General features: G+C 42.8%; 3 protein-coding genes across 4 annotated transcripts; 2 read left to right on the top strand and 1 right to left on the bottom strand.

Moving 5' to 3' along the window:
* Positions 1-1,371: 1,371 nt before the first annotated feature.
* On the top strand, positions 1,372-4,741 carry neu4 (sialidase 4). The gene is given in 4 exon segments (XM_030108770.1): positions 1,372-1,575; positions 2,668-2,923; positions 3,674-3,798; positions 3,800-4,741. Coding segments are annotated over 4 exon segments (1,524 nt in total). The 5' UTR covers positions 1,372-1,374.
* Positions 4,742-5,645: 904 nt separating this feature from the next.
* On the bottom strand, positions 5,646-17,648 carry gfm1 (G elongation factor, mitochondrial 1). The gene is made up of 18 exons (XM_030108907.1): positions 17,490-17,648; positions 17,252-17,404; positions 17,022-17,154; positions 16,651-16,855; positions 16,420-16,536; positions 16,140-16,290; positions 14,745-14,899; positions 14,527-14,611; positions 14,299-14,436; positions 14,022-14,123; positions 13,834-13,890; positions 13,583-13,720; positions 12,857-12,939; positions 8,107-8,269; positions 7,799-7,943; positions 7,532-7,692; positions 7,260-7,313; positions 5,646-6,573 (listed from the first exon to the last, which is right to left on the bottom strand). Exons 1-18 carry the CDS (start codon positions 17,562-17,564, stop codon positions 6,442-6,444), a joined length of 2,247 nt encoding a protein of 748 aa, XP_029964767.1. The 5' UTR covers positions 17,565-17,648; the 3' UTR covers positions 5,646-6,441.
* Positions 5,834-13,271, top strand: lxn (latexin). 2 transcript variants are annotated; one of them, XM_030108908.1, is made up of 7 exons: positions 5,834-5,997; positions 9,776-9,952; positions 10,072-10,134; positions 10,865-11,039; positions 11,215-11,351; positions 11,649-11,711; positions 12,475-13,271. In XM_030108908.1, exons 1-7 carry the CDS (start codon positions 5,857-5,859, stop codon positions 12,589-12,591), a joined length of 873 nt encoding a protein of 290 aa, XP_029964768.1. In that variant the 5' UTR covers positions 5,834-5,856; the 3' UTR covers positions 12,592-13,271. The 2 variants fall into 2 exon arrangements, with proteins under 2 accessions (XP_029964768.1, XP_029964769.1); XM_030108909.1 differs by lacking the exon at positions 5,834-5,997 and adding an exon at positions 9,415-9,514 and having other exon boundaries at positions 12,475-13,268.
* Positions 17,649-17,732: the final 84 nt, after the last annotated feature.

The raw sequence follows: 17,732 nt of genomic DNA, 5'->3' as shown, positions 1-17,732 counted from the left end.
ACAGCAAGCGAGTCCTGGGTAAGCAGATCAGTTTGTGCTGAAATGTGATGCTGAGGTAAGCAGGCAGCTTCACTGACTGTTTATCAACTCCTCTCAGGCGTGAGGAAGAAAACAGATACTTATTTAGTCTTCAGGTCAAGTTTTGTTGTGTTGTCGCGTCTGAGACTCAATGTGAGTAAGATTTCTTTAGTTTTACATTTATATTGAAGTTTCATATGAAATTAATTGTATTTGGGGATTGACTGATCAGGCAAAGTGGAAATACAAACAAGGACAAAACAAAAAAAAGTACAACAGTCTCTTGATTTATAGGAAAGGTTGTCTCTTACTGAACAGATTGTATTTATGTTACGGCTGGAAAGACAAACAGAATTCAGATTACTCACAGATGAACAGTCTTCTCATAATACAGGGTTTTAGCCAGAGACTCCTCAGAGAAGAAAACAATTCAAATTGCCTTTGATAAGCTGCATCTACTTAAATTATGGTAATTCAGCTGATGTTACACTGTATATTTCAATGGATTATGATGTAATGACATCACTTAAATCAATATGATTTACTGTAGCACATTGAGCTTAGCACACATTTTGTAACTGTTGGATTTTCTTAAATTATGTATTCATTTATATCTGTAAGTTCATCAAATATAAAACGAATTATTTTTCTCCCTCATAATTTAATTCAAAGTGACAGCTTCAAAACCTATAGAGATTTTTTTTTGTTTGTTTTTGTACCCAATGAAGAGAATTATTCCAAAAGTTTTCAGGTTTATTTTGGAGCCTTCATCAGAGTAAGTTACCATGTTTGGTCAGTAAAATTAATCAATAAAAGATGATTACATTTTGATGCTGAGCATTTTGAAAGCTACTGCTGCTGGTATGTTGCTCCCTGAGCATCTTTTCCTTCCCAGTCAGTTCACCTGACTGAAGCCTTTCACTGGGAAACCTAGTGAACCCAGGAAACTGTGTGGAAGCAAAGTTTTTTATTCGTACGACTAGTTTACATTCTCCTGCAGTCCCATGTTCTTAATAAGCTTTGGCTGCCTAAGATATCATCTTTGCTTATGCATATTATAATAGGACAGCATTTTCGATATAGGAGTCAATGTTTTACAGAAGCCCACAAATCTTTAGAAGTTAGAGACTCATAATGTTTCAAATGTGTGACTTTCTATTTTAAATGAGGGAATATTTTTGAACTAAAGTACTCATTTTCTGTGTGGCCCACATATGTATCTTTCAGTGTCTGCACCCTTTCGTTTCTTTGTTCTCACTTTAACTGAGTCTTCGTACTGGTATATCTGACACGCTTGTCTGACTCGGCCTGTTCCTCAGAAAATTTGCCTTGAAGGATTCATCCAGCCTCCAGAGCATGAAGTCGCCCTATTTCCCAGCGAGGTCGGTGCTTTTCCGTCAGGAGCCCAATGGGGTGACCTACAGAGTGCCGGCTCTGCTCTACCTGTCCCGGACCAGATGTTTTCTGGCCTTTTGTGAGGAGCGGCTCAGTCCCTCTGACTCCCAGGCTCATCTGCTGGTCATGAGGAAAGGAACTTTCTACAGGAACTATGTGGAGGTCAGTGATGCCTCGGGACTCTTCAAATAGCAGTGTAACTTTACTGATATACACAGACACAAATAAGCTATTTAGGTAAAACATGTGTATTTGTTTCCAGAGCAAATAATAAAATAGGAAACTATATCTTGCTTAAACCTAATAGACCATTCTCATTCTTTGAATTTTTATTAAAACAAAGGAAAGAAAACAGTACTTTAAGATGCATGTTCAATTATTTATTGTAAGACTGAATATATGATTAATGAAACTAATAAACACTTGACAGAATAAATTACAAACAGGAAGCACAACATGAATCTAAATCATTTAAATGTTGCTGTATGAGACCAGTCAGAATCGATTACTACATTTGTAAAAGTATAATTAAACACAACTGGTGTATGCCTAGATGTCTGTAATTCCATGTAAAAGATGAGTTTGAATGATCAGATACAATGTATCCGTTTAAATGACGTCATCATCCAATTTACAAATGAGCAGCTATGCAAATTAGCTGATGACGTCATTTAGAACTTTATTGATTCCGAAGTTGGCAACAATGTAACGGTTTAAAAGCTACACCGCAAGCACTTAGCATGAATTTTATTATTATTTTACAACATGCACTTCCTTTTAAATTATTATGACATTGTAATATGGATTCAATTCAGCTTTATTTATCTAGTGCCAAGTACAAAACAGTCATTTCTAGATACTATGATAGATAAAAACCCAACAGTTCCGCAGGAACAAGCATAAGGGACTGCGGAAACGAAAAACTACCTTTTCAAGGTAAATTATTAATTAAGTAAATGGACACTTGACACGAATAAATTACAAACAGGAAACACTACATTCATCAAAATTATTCAAATGTTGCTGTGTGATAACATGAGATAAGACACCAGTCACATTTGATTTGTAGCTGTAGACAGTAGTCACGGTGTTGGTACTCAAAATAGTACCGCCATTTATTTTAGCAGTTACTCCCATTGCTGGATGTGTTTAATGTTTTGAGAAAACGCAAGAAATATTGATCTCAAGTAGTTTTGTAGTAATGAAAACAGATGTCGTGAAAATTGTTGTCCTTCCACCCCGCTGCTGCTGCAGTGGGAGGACGTGTGTGTGCTTGGCACTGCTTTCCTGCCGGGCCACAGGTCCATGAACCCGTGTCCAGTGTACGACGAGTTCACCGGGACGCTCTTCCTCTTCTTCATCGCCGTCCTGGGCCACACGTCGGAGTCCTACCAGCTGGTGACGGGGAAGAACGTGACCCGGCTCTGCTACGTCTCCAGCACTGATGGAGGAGAGACCTGGAGCCCCGTCACTGACCTCACCAAGAGGGTCATAGGAGACACCATCAAAGGTTTAGACAGCAACACAACATTCAGATCAGACTTTCCCCTGTCTTGTTCTGAACAGTAAAACTTATTAAACTGGAAATATGTTATAGAGTATGTATTACTTTCACTAACTGTGAAGGCTTTTGAAGTTGTAAATACTGTACATATTTTAGATACAGGAAAAGGCTCTTTCATTGCTTATACTGGCCACAAGGGGTCACGATATGAACTAAAATTGTACCAGGAGGACAAACGGTCATAAAATGCATAATTCTGCTGTACTGAATCATAGAGGTGCATCTTGGAAGAAGAAAAATAAGAAGAGTGGAAAAAACTTAGTTTTTCCAACCATGAACTAATTCAAACAGCATAGACTGAATACATACAAACAGAATTATTATAAATCTTTGTTCAACTTGTGAACAGCTAAATTATTCACTATTAAACAGAAAGATGGTCACCGTTGCTTTGAAATAGTTTAAACATGAGTATGAAGAAATAGCAGCACTTATGAACACATGAAAATGACAACAATCAGTTCATAACAATAGCTACTGGTAAGGTTCCCAGTTCCAACTGTGTGTAGAAAAAAAAAAAATTAAAATCTTAAAGGTAAGGGAAAACCTTGATTCATTTGCTTTGATTATGAAGTGAGTGCAACTTTTTTTACGCAGAATTATTTGTAGCTCTGTGATTTCAGATGATAGACTTTTCATTTTCCTCATAATTTGCTGCTGATAGAACGTCGCTGTTTGATTCTTCCCTCCTGGCAGAATGGGCCACGTTCGCTCTGGGCCCGGGTCATGGCATCCAGCTGAAGTCGGGACGTCTGCTCATCCCCGCCTACGCCTACCACATCCAGTGCAGAGAGTGCTTCGGCCAGCTCTGCCAGACCACCCCCCCACTCCTTCTGCTTCCACAGCGACACCCACGGCAGGACCTGGCGTTTCGGCGAGGCCGTGCCGGGGCCGGAGAGCGTGGAGTGTCAGATGGTGTCTGTGGATGAAGAGGACGGGACCAACGTCCTGTACTGCAACGCCAGAAGCCCGCTGGGGTATCGGGTCCAGGCCCTCAGCCTGGACGATGGAGCCGTGTTCCAGGAGGGGCAGCTGGTGCAGCGGTTGGAGGAGCCTCGGAATGGTTGCCACGGCAGTGTAGTTGGATTTCCCGCCCCTTTGCACCTTAGAAAGACACTCAACGGTCTCCTGCAGCGGCCCGCACGCCGCTTCAGACACTGCACCTCCTGCATGGCCTTCTCCTCTCACACCACATCAGCCGGCTCCGTAGCTGACAGCTCCATCACTGCACGCCGAAAAGACCATACTCTGGTTTCTACCGGCTCGTTGCCACCTCGTCACAACGCCACTCCAGATTTCCTCACACCCACCTGGGTGGTCTACTCCCACCCGACACTGACCTCCGCTCGCAAAGACCTGGGTGTGTTCCTCAGCCTCTTTCCTCGAGATCCTGACAGCTGGCGGGGCCCCTGGGTGATCTACGAGGGTCCCAGCGCCTACTCCGACCTCGCCTACCTGGAGCTGTCCCCCTCACCCGGGGAGCCGCCCGCCGTGGCCTTCGCCTGCCTGTTTGAGTGCGGCGCCAAAACGGCATACGATGAAATTTGCTTCAGCATCTTCACCCTCTATGAGCTCATTGATAATCTGCCTCGCGGCGTACAGCTGAGACATGAAGAGAGAGGACACAAAACAGGCCAAAGCTACGTCTCCGAGACGGGTGGAAGTTACAGACATGATGATCAAAGAGCATCGGTCTTCAAAAAGCATCACGTGAAGAAGAGGAGGAAGAAGGACAAGTGGACAGAGATGTGTTCTGTGTCCTGAAAGCTGTTTAAAAAAATATAACTCCCTGACTGTATTGACTTGTTGGTCTTAATATGTGAAAAGTGTCCTCTCATAGTAATACAAGTTAAGGTCACAACCTCCAGCTAAACTTATGATGGAAATGGACATTTGTTGCTTCACTGACTGGGTAATGAACCATTATATTGGTTTTCACAGCCTTCCCGAAGACACAAAATCAAATCACTGTATATGTAGAATTTAACTGTAATAGAGACATTATTTAATACTTCATTGGAAGATGCCGATCTCTTCAAACTGAGCCATTTAAAGAGAATAAAATTAAAAAAAAAAAAAAAAATTGAGTGTGCCCCCCCCCCCAAAACACTCAACAATAGCTCACTAATAGAAGAAATGCTAAAAGGGTTCAAAATGTAGGATTATTTCAAAAAATGTTTCCCTGCTGGATTGTTTTCAGAGGACGTTTTGTGAAACACAGCTATGGGAAAGTTGTTCATTACATGAACTGCTTTAAAATTCCCAGAACTCTGAATCCTGTGTCCTTTTCCTCTATCCTCACTTATCAGTATAAAACTCTGCCGACACAATCTGAACAGGAGGGATATCCTGGGTTTTTTTTTTTTTTTTTTTTTAACTTTGCGTTGCATAATGTCACTTTTTCACAATGCTTTGTTGTTGCTGTTCATTTTGTTTCAAGATCCCAGTTATCAGGAACATGTTGCATTTAGTCCAACGAAAGTCTTAAATGTTCTCATTTCCGCTGTAACACACGTGGACCTGACAGCCCTGCAAATTATCAATCACGTGTGGATTTCCAGCAGCTATTATTAGACATGCTTTGTTAGAGTAATCGCTTCTGGGTTAAAACACTGTGTTGGCAGCTGATAAGTGAGTCAGTAAAAGAATAACAGAACAAGATGAAATGGAGCCGTTTCATTTTGTAGAGAGGAAAAAGAAAATAAACTGATCATGCCAAGAGGACGACAGGATCTGGACAGTCTCTCCTTCTCTCTGCTCCCCTCCTCCTCCTCCTCGTTATATAACCCCATGCTGACAGGACGGTCATTTCCCTGCCTGCATTCTTCCACAGAAGTCATTTCTACTTTCCTCAAGTGTATCTATTACAGCGCGCAGTGATGGGTGTGATGATTGCGTTGGTTCTGGCGGTGTGTGGGGTCACTGGGAGCCCCACTGTGACCTTCAGGCCTGAGACTGCTTCAACAGATGTACCAGCTGATCCCAACATCGTACCTCAGATGGCAAAGAACACTGAACAGGTGAGAAGAAACCGTCCCAGACGGGCATTGGTGCTTTTGGTTGCTTAATAGGCTGCAAAGTGTTTGTCTTGATTATGAAAAATCTGTATGGAAACCAAACCATGCTTTAAAAGAAGGATCAATGTCTTTGTTGAAATAATTATTACAGGGAGACCATTCTGTACATAGTACAAAAGCCATTATAAGCTCAAGTGAAAACAATGAGCTTGCTGTAACTTATCCTTTTGTTTTTAAACAGTGGCGGGAGACAGTAGAGTTCAAATGGCGCCAAAACTAACATAATAAATATGTTTTCTGCAGTTATCGGGGAGAAAGATAAACAATCGAAGGAAAGTAAATCACCATCATTTGTTTGGCTCTACAAATAAAAGTCATGTCGATGTGATGGGAAATGTGTGCAAAGACGGGGGAAAGTCTGATAGTGACGAGCTGGGATGAGTCTCTTCAGCTCTTCCACTTGTTCTTCTTCACGGGCAGCTGTCCTGTCGCCTCCAGGTATTTATGGACGAGCTCCTCCTGAGTGGCTGGTAAGCAGGGCTGATATCTGCTGTAGTCCATGGTGTACTCGCCTTTTCCCTGAAACAATGAGGGGATACGCTAGAAACTGAAATATAATCTATGCACTGAAACTAAGGACATTTTTGTCTGGTAGGTTCATCTTTTAGTTGTAACAGTGATTCTTCACTTCAAGGGCTCTACCAGCATACCCGGCTCGTCAGTGCTTTAACAGGAAACACTGCTGCGAGAATGAAATAATCTACAAAACAGAAGTATCCTTACTTTTAGCGAGTAGTTCAGGATAAAGGCAAAATTACAGAGTCTGAATTGACTGATTAAAGCATCTTTTTTGCTCTGTATATCATTTAATATACCGGGAAATACATCAATCCTTCAATGTGCTTCAACCCTAACCTGAAGAAGTGTGACTGAAAAGGTTTCAGTTTGCCTCCAAATGAACCGTGTTTTGAATTAAGGTCTGAATGCACCATGGAGGAACAACTTCTGGACAGATCACACACTTGATGAGGCATACTTCATATCCTTGCGGATTCTGCTCCGACGCCTTTATGCATTTTGAAAGCTGCTGGTGAGTTCTGAGCTGATAAAAATACTTCCATTTAGTTGAAAACTCAGCATTGTTGTAGGAGCAACACTGACAGGATAAACAGTTTTTCAACTTTGGCCTCAGATCAGGAACAACAACACGTGTGAACACTTTCCAACTGTGTTTTCAGACTTTCAGTATCTCAGGGTGAACTTACCTCAGTGCAGGAGCGTAGCTCTGTAGCATAGCCAAACATGTCATTTAGTGGAACCTGTCGGAGGGAAAAAAGAATGAAATCATCACCGTGCAAATGGTGGTGAAGAGTTGAAGACTGAAGACTGAAACAGCAGGTCAGTAATCTGACTGAATAGTTTGTTTTGTTCGTTCTTTCACACACTAACATCCACTAAGTTGGCGAGCATCCGGACCACCCGCTATTTAAACCCGCTGAGCACATCCTGCGAGAGGAAGATAAATGCAGTCAGTCACCTCGGCATACAGAGTGAAGTATCCCTCAGCTCCGTCCTGTCCCGTGATCACGCCGTGACGGCGGTTGATCCCAGAGATGACGGCTCCCTGAAACTCCTGAGGGGCGACCACCTCCACAGACATGATCGGCTCCAGGATGATGGGGTTGGCCTTCTCCATAGCTGCAGAGGAAAGACATAAACAAAGACAATAAACTTAACTTGAAGCACAGATAGTCAGAAATAAACTGAATGTGCCTGGTGGGTTTGACTGTCATCGGACCCTCACCTTGCTTAAGAGCGCCCTCTCCTGCCCGGATGAAGGAGATCTCATTGGAGTCCACCATGTGGTTTGCGCCGTCCTCCAGGACAAACTTCACTCCTGAAATCTTATGTCCGCTCAGGGGACCCTTGTCACAGGCCTCTCGGAAGCCCTGTGGCATGATGGGAAGGAAAAAACACGGAGTGAAGCAGACGAAGAACCAAGGAAACCAAAGATTTTATTTCCCACTGCAACAACTGATGCCAAAATAAGATGTGAAGAGTAGAAAAGGATGACAGAAAGGGAGACAGAAAACATGACTGTGATAAGATGACCTTTTCAACAGCGGGGATAAACTGCTTCGGGACGTTGGTTCCGACTGTCCGATCCTCAAACTCCAGCTTGGTGGAAAGTTCAGGCTCGAGAGGCTCAAGGACGCCAATAACTTTACCAAACTGTCCAGAGCCACCCGTCTGCTTCTTATGTGTGAAGTCAAACCTGCAGAAAGAACAACAACAAAAAGCCTTACAAAACTTGCTTCTTCTTTTTTTTTTTTTGGACACCCAGAAAACTTGGCGTGGACTCTCTTTGATCGGGCGGGATATAATGAAAACTTTCACGCTTTCATTTGCTTTGGTTCAATTTGCCAATGTCATTTTGAAAGCAGACCAACTGAGCAACAAGGCAGATGACAACAGCTCTCTTGCGACAACAGCACTCTTACCTCAAACACACACGGAGTAGGAATCTCAAAAAAACAGCACAATTCTTAACACAATCTGTCTGGACTGCCCAGGACCAAACATTCTGATCCAGCCCACTTTACCAGAACAGAGTCACTGCCATGTGGATTACACTGCAGCAGTAAACGCATAGGTTATCTGTAGGTACTCCAGATTATCAATCCAAAACAGTGTCTTTGAGCTGAACTGGTGTGTGTAGTTTCCTGCCTTTACTGGTGGCCTGTTCATTCCCTGACTGATCTGGACTTCAGTGTTGTTCTGTACAGACACTGGATGAACTGGTACAGAATACAGACACATACATTTTTAGCCACTACTTTAGGATGCAGCTTCTTTAGAGGAGTCGAAGTATTATAACATCGAATATGAATTGAATAACGGAAAGAAAAATGGTTTTAAATTAAATTTCAACTGATTAAATCAAAGTTTTACCATCATTGTATGGACTGATGCAGTTTCAGTGCTTCTGAACACACATTTAATGTAAGATATCAGAACAGGTTACAGAAGTGTGATGTTGAGAAATGAAGCATGCTCTGAACAAATAAAAACTGACTTCATGATAAATGAAATACCTTTTTTTGACGAAATTAGAAATGGTTTTCAGAAACATGATTGAATTTTTTAAGATTTTATTGTGGAATGTCTGCACTTTGGCTGATTATAATTAAACTAAAGTCAAATTTAAAGGCTGAACTGAAGTGATCATTAATTTAAGAAATCTTTGAAATTTTGCAGAAGGGACAGTAGAATGGCTACACGACCGCATTCTACATACTGATCATGTTAAAATAAGAGTGTAGAGATATTTAGTGTTAAAGATCTATGGGGAGGAGAAAAAAGGCTGTGTGTCTTTAAAAAGGGGCAGTCCTCAAAGCGCTGTGCAGTCAGAGGAAGTGGGAAGTCATATTTCCACTGGCGTGAGGAGCAGCTGACTGCGAACAGCGAACAGACAAAACTTTCCACCTGCCCAGCAGTCAGCAGGAAGCCCATTTTCAAGGCAAGATGCAGTTCCTTTCCTCCTTTCCTCCTTTCCTTAAACAGCTGTCCATCTCTCCACTCTGCACCGTCATTCTCCTCTCAGAGAAACTTCTCCTTCTGTCTCAGTCTTTACTTATCTGGGGTTGAAAAGAAAAAAACCTGATCCAAGAGAAAAGCTCCACCGTGGGTCAAAGTCCACCAGAAGCTGGGAACCTACTCCTGCTCAGTGCAGCAGCCTCTCTTGGCATTTTCAATCCGTATCCTCTCTGACTGTCCACAGGAACAGCTGCTAGTGATAGAAGTACCTGAGGAGGATGTGATGGAAACTGGGGAGCTGAATCCAAACCAGTATCCTGCTCAGAGAGCAGCCAAGGTCGTCCAGCATTACCTCAACACGCGCCACGGCTCTCCGTTCAAGCTGTTCGGACTGCAGAGGGTCCACGGCGGGAATGCAGAGGTCAGAGGTCTTCACTTTCCTCTGACGTGAAGTCTTACATTTAAACACAAGACTAGAACCATAAACTCACTCTATACAAGCCTATCTGAACTTTGACTGTGATCTCATGTCTGTTCCAGGATGTCGCCGACTCTGGAAGAAAGTACCAGCTGGAGATCACAGTGCACGAAATAATCAGCAATGTAGGCTTTTCTAATGAATCATCACAGCAGTTACAAAATCCGTGACTTGCTTGTCATTCTCTGCTCCGTTCCTTTTTCTCCAACACAACCAGGGAAGGCTGATGGCCATGACCTTTGAGTCTGCCGGAGGTTCCCTCTCGTTTCTCTCCATATTTGCATTTGTACTTATGTAGGAGTGTGGTGCTTCTACTGGCAGAACACCGATCACTTGGATTAAATTACAATTCGGATATGAATCAAGTAGCTTTGAGGACATTGGGAGCACCTTTTCCATATTTTATTGTGTGTAATAAATGGGTTTGAAGACCCAGAAACATACTGTAAAATGCAATTAATCTTTCTGTCTGATAAAACATTACTAATTATCATGATTTGTAGTTGTATTGTGATATAGATTAAAAAAAAAAAAAAAAAACCAAAAAAACAGATCCCTTTATGTGTATCTGTACAGATGTGTTAAATGACTGAAGCAGCCTATAGAACGGCTCCTTTTGTGGAAAAAAAACACTCAGTAAACTGTATTAAGTAGGAGTTTAAAGTACACAGCTGGATAATCTCTGGCTTTAGAGAGCAGGTCGGACCAGGCTGAGAGGAAACGTGAGTCAGGTGATGTGTTGCAATCCTGACTCACTGGTTGCCGTGGTAACATCTGGACTACGCCTTCGCTCCGTTTGCATTTTATGTGCATGTCTCGCTTATCAACCGTGCTCCATGTGCTGAACTCATCCAGGCTGCTCAGAAGTGCTCGGTGGAGGTTTTGTTCCCACGAGGGGAAAAGCAGCGGTCTGCTGATGTGCAGGCCTCCTGCGAGGAGCTTCTGAAGATCAACACCACGGCTCAGGAACAGGCCTTGTATGAGCAATTCAAGACCAACAAAAGCCTCGTGTCAGCACAGTATTTACCTGGTAGGTTCAGTGAGACAAAGAGGATTGCACTTCATTATTTTAACACTGTCAAGTCCTCTTTTTTTACTATTATTATTATTTAAAAGGAAACTAACTTTTCCTTCTCTGCTCTCATTGTCTATTTATGAAACGTGATATATGTGGTTTATTGAAGCCTTGTATAATCTCCTCTCAGACAGCCATGGTCACATTGAGCCTCAAAATAAGCCTCTGTGGCACCTGGGCATCGTGGCGTCCAGCTTCGTCATGCTGAAAGAATCTAGTGAGAACTCGCTGTACAACATGGCTCAGGTGGTCAACATCACACAGCAGGTAGGGGGTTTTACCTCACTGTCGCATGTTAACTTTATCATTTCTTATCAAAGACCAACGGTTCAGACTGAACAGAGAAAAAAAATGTGCATGTAAAGTTCTTCTACCCTTGAAATATCTGTTTTACGTTGAGCCACGTGTCTGCTCTGGATTCAGTTGTTCTTCATGTTAAAATGTAAATAAACATGCGCAACATCTTCAGCTTTCTGTCAAAATCCAGACAGATTTAGCAGACGAGAATAAAGAAAACTTTGAGATTTGTGTGTTTGCAACAATTCCACATTTTGTGCACTGCAGGCAACTGAGGACGACCACCTGAAGTTCGACTGTCACACGCTGCTGCATGAGCTGGTGTCCCAGGTAAATGACATCTCAGTCCAGCATGGCCTGAATCACAGGATCACTTCATGGCTTACTGATCTATTCCACCACTGTCAGTTCTCAATACTTTAATAAGCCCCTGAAAACTTTTGGAGCAAACTTAAAATCAGATGAAAGCAGAAACTCATCACTGCCACCGAGTGCAGAGACAAGTGGCAAGAATTAAATCGTGTATGCTGCAGATTTAAAAGTACAGAATCTGGTACTGGGCAAGGAAATAATCAAAACGTCAAAGTTGTTTTTGACAAACTTCTTCTCTTGATACACTTCGTATTATGTCAGCCAATTTAAACTGATAATCAACAACTTTATATTTGGTGATTTTCTCACTTTGAAACACTTTGTTGCAATTTTTCGAAACTTTTACACAGCTGGAGCAAAAAAAAAAAAAAAAAATTCCCCAAAGTTTCAAACAATTCCACAGTTAAAAACATGTCCTCTTGAGTATGTCCCTTTTATTTATGTCCCTACAACAAGCTGTCTGAAAGGACAAGTCTCTGAACAACTTATTGAACAAAGAAAGGCGATCTGATAGTCTTCATGATGAAAAAGTAAAAACTAAATCAATCGTATTAAAATGGCAGCTGGTAAAACATCCAATGCTCTTTGGTGTTTGCAGCATCAGTGAACCGGTTTAGAGCATTGCTGTGTGATTGTTGCTGAACTATACAGTGTCATGTTAGGAAGACATATATAATCAGATAGCTGTTGTACATTTGTGATTTCCTTTGTTTCTTTGTAGGAAATCGTCCCTTGGAAGCTGCTGTTCACCTGGTCTCCTGCAGAGGGCGTTAAAGTGGTGCAGATGGAGCAGCTTCCTCACTGCCATGAATGTGAAAAACCTCCCAACAGCGACTAAACAACTTCATCACACTGCCAAAACAAGTCCAAACACATCATGTACTCCAACACTGAAGCATAAAGGTGTTGAAAAGGACGTTTTGTTGTTTTTGCAGCACAAACAAGTTAAAATAATGTAGTTTATGTTCTAAATATTTTATTCAACCATCATCTGCAAGTGATACGCCTGAAGTATGGAGTATTTTTTTAGCTGAATAAATATAATTAAGATACACAGACTGGTGTCTAAAGTGGTGTGTTTGTTGGAAGAGATCGGGACTTACGGTACTGAGCTGGTGATGGTCTCTCTGAAAGCCACTTTGGGTTTCCCCATCACACAGGGGCAGTTGTACTCCCTCTCCATCCTCTGGAACAGCAGAAACACACAATCTGTCAAACGCACACGAGCAAAAGGGATCTGCCACATGAAATATATGTGTGCCTCGAATGTTTGTGAAGGATTTTTGAGGTCTGGAGTTCGGCTGATTTTGGTGCAGTGAATCATCTCTTTATATGAAATATACAAGATTATGTTGTGTGGAGGAAAACAAGTTGATTCCATGATTAAAGAGATTCCTTAAAAGTGTACCAGAAGTGTTCATGTGTCCAGGCTGACCCTCTACAAAGACATATGATTGAGTATAAAAGGTTTAATAAAATATGAGCTTATTGTTTTTTTAAGATCTTAATTCATAAAACACCTAAATGCTAAAATAATACAACCTTGTCATTAAAATATAGTAAAACAATGGTGCCTTGCTCACATATTATAATGTAAATTAGGAGGAACTGGGCAATATTTTTCCAAACGTAACACAGTAAGTTACATAAAATGAATTTATCTTTATTCTTTCCTAGATATTTTGGTAAAAATGTGGTTTATTCCAAATCAGACATTATGGGTTCTTTCTACAAGGAAATACAGGATTTAAAAAAAAAAAAATTGAACCCTGGACCAGATCCTACACTGCTCCTGCCGTTTGTCCCAGAGCGACACTGTGCCTGCTCACCTGTGAGTAGATTTCCAGATGCAGCTCTCCCATCCCTGAGATGATGGTTTCTTTACTCTCGGTGTCGAAGTGGACTCTAAATGTAGGATCTTCTCTGGTGAAACGGTTTATACCTTTGGAGAACTTATCCAGGTCGTTCTGATTGGTTGAGAGAATATACAAAAAAACAAATAGAGAGACGTGTTCTTCCACGGCTGGTCAGAATATGAATGAGTTTCCAATACTGCAGGTGAATTACAGCATTTCTTTACCTTGTTGGCTGGCTTCATGGCCATGGAAATGACAGGCTCTGGGATGTGAATGGACTCCTGGGAGGCAAAAATCATTACAAATTAACACCAGAGGTACCTGATGCACTAAAAATAAAAATCATTTCTGAAGAAGACGTTTTTTGTTTTTTTTTCCTTCAACCATGATTTACAAAAAACATGCCGCTCACCATGGACAGGTTAGCCGTAGCTTTGGATGTGAAAGTGTCTCCACTTGCACAATCGATCCCAAACAGAGCACAGATGTCTCCTGCATAAACCTCATCCACGTCCTTATAAAGCAAGGGGAAAAGAGAACCAGTGAGGTTTATATGGGGACTTGATGTGGTTACTAATTTCTATTAAAATAATTGTTTTGATGCAAGACAGAGGTATCGTTATCTACACACTTGATAAAGGCCAGAAGAAGAACCTCCATTCTGGGAAGTCATGCTCTTCTCCTCTTACCTCCATCTGATCAGCATGGAGACGCACAAGCCTCTGAATCCGGACTCGCTTGCTTGTGCGCGTGTTGTAGATGTATTCCCCTTTCTTCAGACAGCCCTGGTACACCCGTATATACGTCAGCTGGCCAAACCTCCCCGCCTGGTAATGAGACGAGGGCCACGGGAAACAAAAAACTATGAGAGTTTGTTTGTGCTCCTACTGTCAACGCACAGCATTTAAAGTACATACCTCCAGTTTGAAGGCCAGACCGACATATGGGTTTGAAGCATCTCTTGTTGAGTCCATTTCAATCTTTGTTGTTGTAGTTGAATCTCTGATAATGGAAAAAAAACAAAAAAAAAAACATTGCAGGATAACGCCTCTCGGGTGAGACACAGGAGCCTGATGCTCAGTTAACTGTTCAGACACTTTGTATGTAAAGCAGGGCAGCATGAAGCCACACTCACTCATCGTTGAGGATGGCGTAGTTTTTGACTTCGCTGGGGTTGGGCAGGTAATCCAGCACGGCGTCCAGGAGGGGCTGGACGCCTTTGTTCTTCAGCGCTGTGCCGACCAACACCGGGGTGAAGAGACGCTGCACCGTGGCCCTGCGGATCGCAGCCTGGACAACAGAGGTGACAAAACAGACCAAACATTTCTGTTTTGAAAATACACTCTGACCCAGTAACATCTCAAAGAAGACTCGCTGGCATCAACAATCATATTTTCATTAGAGCAAAGATGGACGAGAAGAAGAATCAAATAGATACAGCCTAATGACAACTGGACTGACGGGAGAAAAAAGGTTACTGACCAGTTGCTGTTGAGACAAACGAGCCTGGCGAGAAAGTAGAGCGAGCATTCGAAACTACGCAAAAACCCTATACTGCATAGTGAGGAGGACTGCATGACCCAAAGCTTCATCGCCGTATTCAAAGGCCTATCTAAAAACTAAAGTTGCTGCATGGGAACAGAAAACGGTACAACCAAGTTCTGTGATATTGCATCCGGTGTCAGATGACCCTGCATCCTCTCTGCCCTACTGCTCCTGATGGCAGCCAGATTCGTTCTGAAAAAGGCTTCCCACAGACGTAGACAGGATTCGGTGTACAGGGATGCTGATGACAGTGCAGACTTACAGGAGCTGACAACTTCTCTGCAGAGGAACAGCGAGAAGATCAGACTCCGCATCTTCTAAAGGTACTGAAGAAGGGCATCAACACTGGCCAAGCAACTACTGACAAAGTAAACCAGCAGAAGCTGATCATTTAACATAACAGGGAAGCATTCTAAGCAACAGTGGAGACATAAGTCTATAGATATCTATTGCAGGACTGAGAAGGTGGCTGCAGATTTCCAGGGGTTACATTAAATGTGGTCAAACTCTGCTGCCAGCACAAACATCAAGCTTCGCTCAAACATGAGCATTGTGCTCCATACAGATCTACACCTGCGACTCTGAGAGACATGGAAGCACACGGCAGAGATCAGATAAGCCTCAAAATACTTTCCACCAGAGGCGCCTGTGGAAAATCCTAAAGATTTCTTGGCATGACGTGAATGGGTCAGCAACAAGAGATCATCACAGAGCGCCACTGTCATCAGGTTGGTCACATTCTGCACCTCCCACAACGTCACCCAGTCAGAAACGCAATGGATGTGGCGAATGACATTTCAGGTCAATCTGAAATCCATCAGCATCACCTGGTTTGAGTTTCCTCCAACAGATCAAGCTAGACTGAACTGATATCATAAGAAGTTTAGGAGTTATGGTTATGAACACTATTTATACCCATTAGTCAGAATTATTCCTTCTAACTTTCACATCTTGGTACAAATGTTCTCCTTTATCAGCCACTAACCTTCAGGTCACTGTTGGTTGGGACTGTTTCTTCCAGAAACAATTCTCCCAAAATTTCATCTGCGTTTGCAACACATTCCACCAACTCCTCCCTCCGGTCTGTCGCCTCAGCTCGAAAATCTGCAGGGATTTCATCGTAGCGAATTGTTTGGCTGCGGAAAGGAAATAACATTTAAACACATTTCATATTACAATAACTTTATTGTGGCATAAAAATATGTCTCATCTTAAGGTTGGGTGCATGTAAAAATGAAAAAGGATTGAGCTCGTGGATCACACACCCAAATGGTCCATCAAAATAAATGCTGCGCTCCTCGACAAGGTCAATGATGCCACGCATGTTCCCCTCCAAGCCAATGGGGATGTTGACAAAGGCTGCGTTGTGATTAAGTTTGGATCTAAAGAGACATTTCAACACGAGTCAAAAATCTCAACCAATGTAAGGCAACAGAAACTGCTTATAAACCTCTGCTTCTGTCAGTGAACGAGGCTGAGGAGGTCATGAACAGTACCTCATCTGCTGCAGGGCTCGGCTGGGGTTGGCCCCCATGCGGTCCAGCTTGTTGATGAAGGTGAGGAAGGGGACGTTGTAACGTTTCATTTGTCTGTTTACAGTCATGGTCTGACACTGGACACCTCCCACCGCACACAGAACCAACACAGCACCATCCAGCACTCTCAGGGCTCGCTCCACTTCAATGGTGAAGTCCACATGGCCTGACAACATAAACAGCAGACTTGAATGTAATGAAAATGCCACTAATGCAGAAAGCCAGATAAACACAGATTTGTCCTGCTGTGCTCTCTGCCAGCCTTCAGAAGATGCCGGTCACACAATGTGAAAACAACTGATCTATTTTGTTTTTTTTACAGCTCTCATTACCTGGCGTGTCAATGATGTTGATGTTGTGATCCTTCCACATGGTGTACGTGGCTGCGGACTGGATGGTGATGCCTCTCTGCCTCTCCAGCTCCATAGAGTCCATAGTGGCTCCGACACCATCCTTTCCCTTCACCTACAGGAATCATCCAACAGCAAACCAGTTCAGATTTATTCATTTAAATCACTCCACACGATCGCAGACCGCATGCCAAACACACAGTGCTGCTCACCTCGTGTATCTCTGCTATCCTGCCAGTGTAGTAGAGGACGCGCTCGGTCAGGGTGGTCTTTCCCGAGTCGATGTGCGCGGAGATCCCGATATTTCGGATCCTCTCGTTGGGAAACACGCCGGAGGAGCAGGACCTGCAGCTGTCGATGAGCACCTGAGGACACGAGATGGAAGATGAGCAAAGAGCAGCCTGATATCAGTGCAGCTCCGCCTGTCGCGAGGGGCTTATCGAATGTTACCTTCTTCAGCGTGACACTTCCCGGAGCCGCATAACGCGACTTTGTCAGACACAGTGCAGCTTTTAAAACCCTCATTTTGACAGCTAGCAGGCTTCAGACGACCCCCAATCTGTGCCTGCCTGACCCCCCTCTGAAAGTCACGCCGGGCCCGCAGTTGTGAAACGCTGCTGACTTCCGCATCTACGGAAACTCACACAGACCAAAATTAGTAAAAACCCGTAATGCCTTTATTCCTTTCCTAAA

Source organism: Salarias fasciatus, chromosome 14 (genome assembly GCF_902148845.1).
Source record: "Salarias fasciatus chromosome 14, fSalaFa1.1, whole genome shotgun sequence".
Lineage (NCBI taxonomy): Eukaryota > Metazoa > Chordata > Actinopteri > Blenniiformes > Blenniidae > Salarias > Salarias fasciatus.
This window is presented reverse-complemented; position numbering and strand designations above follow the sequence as displayed.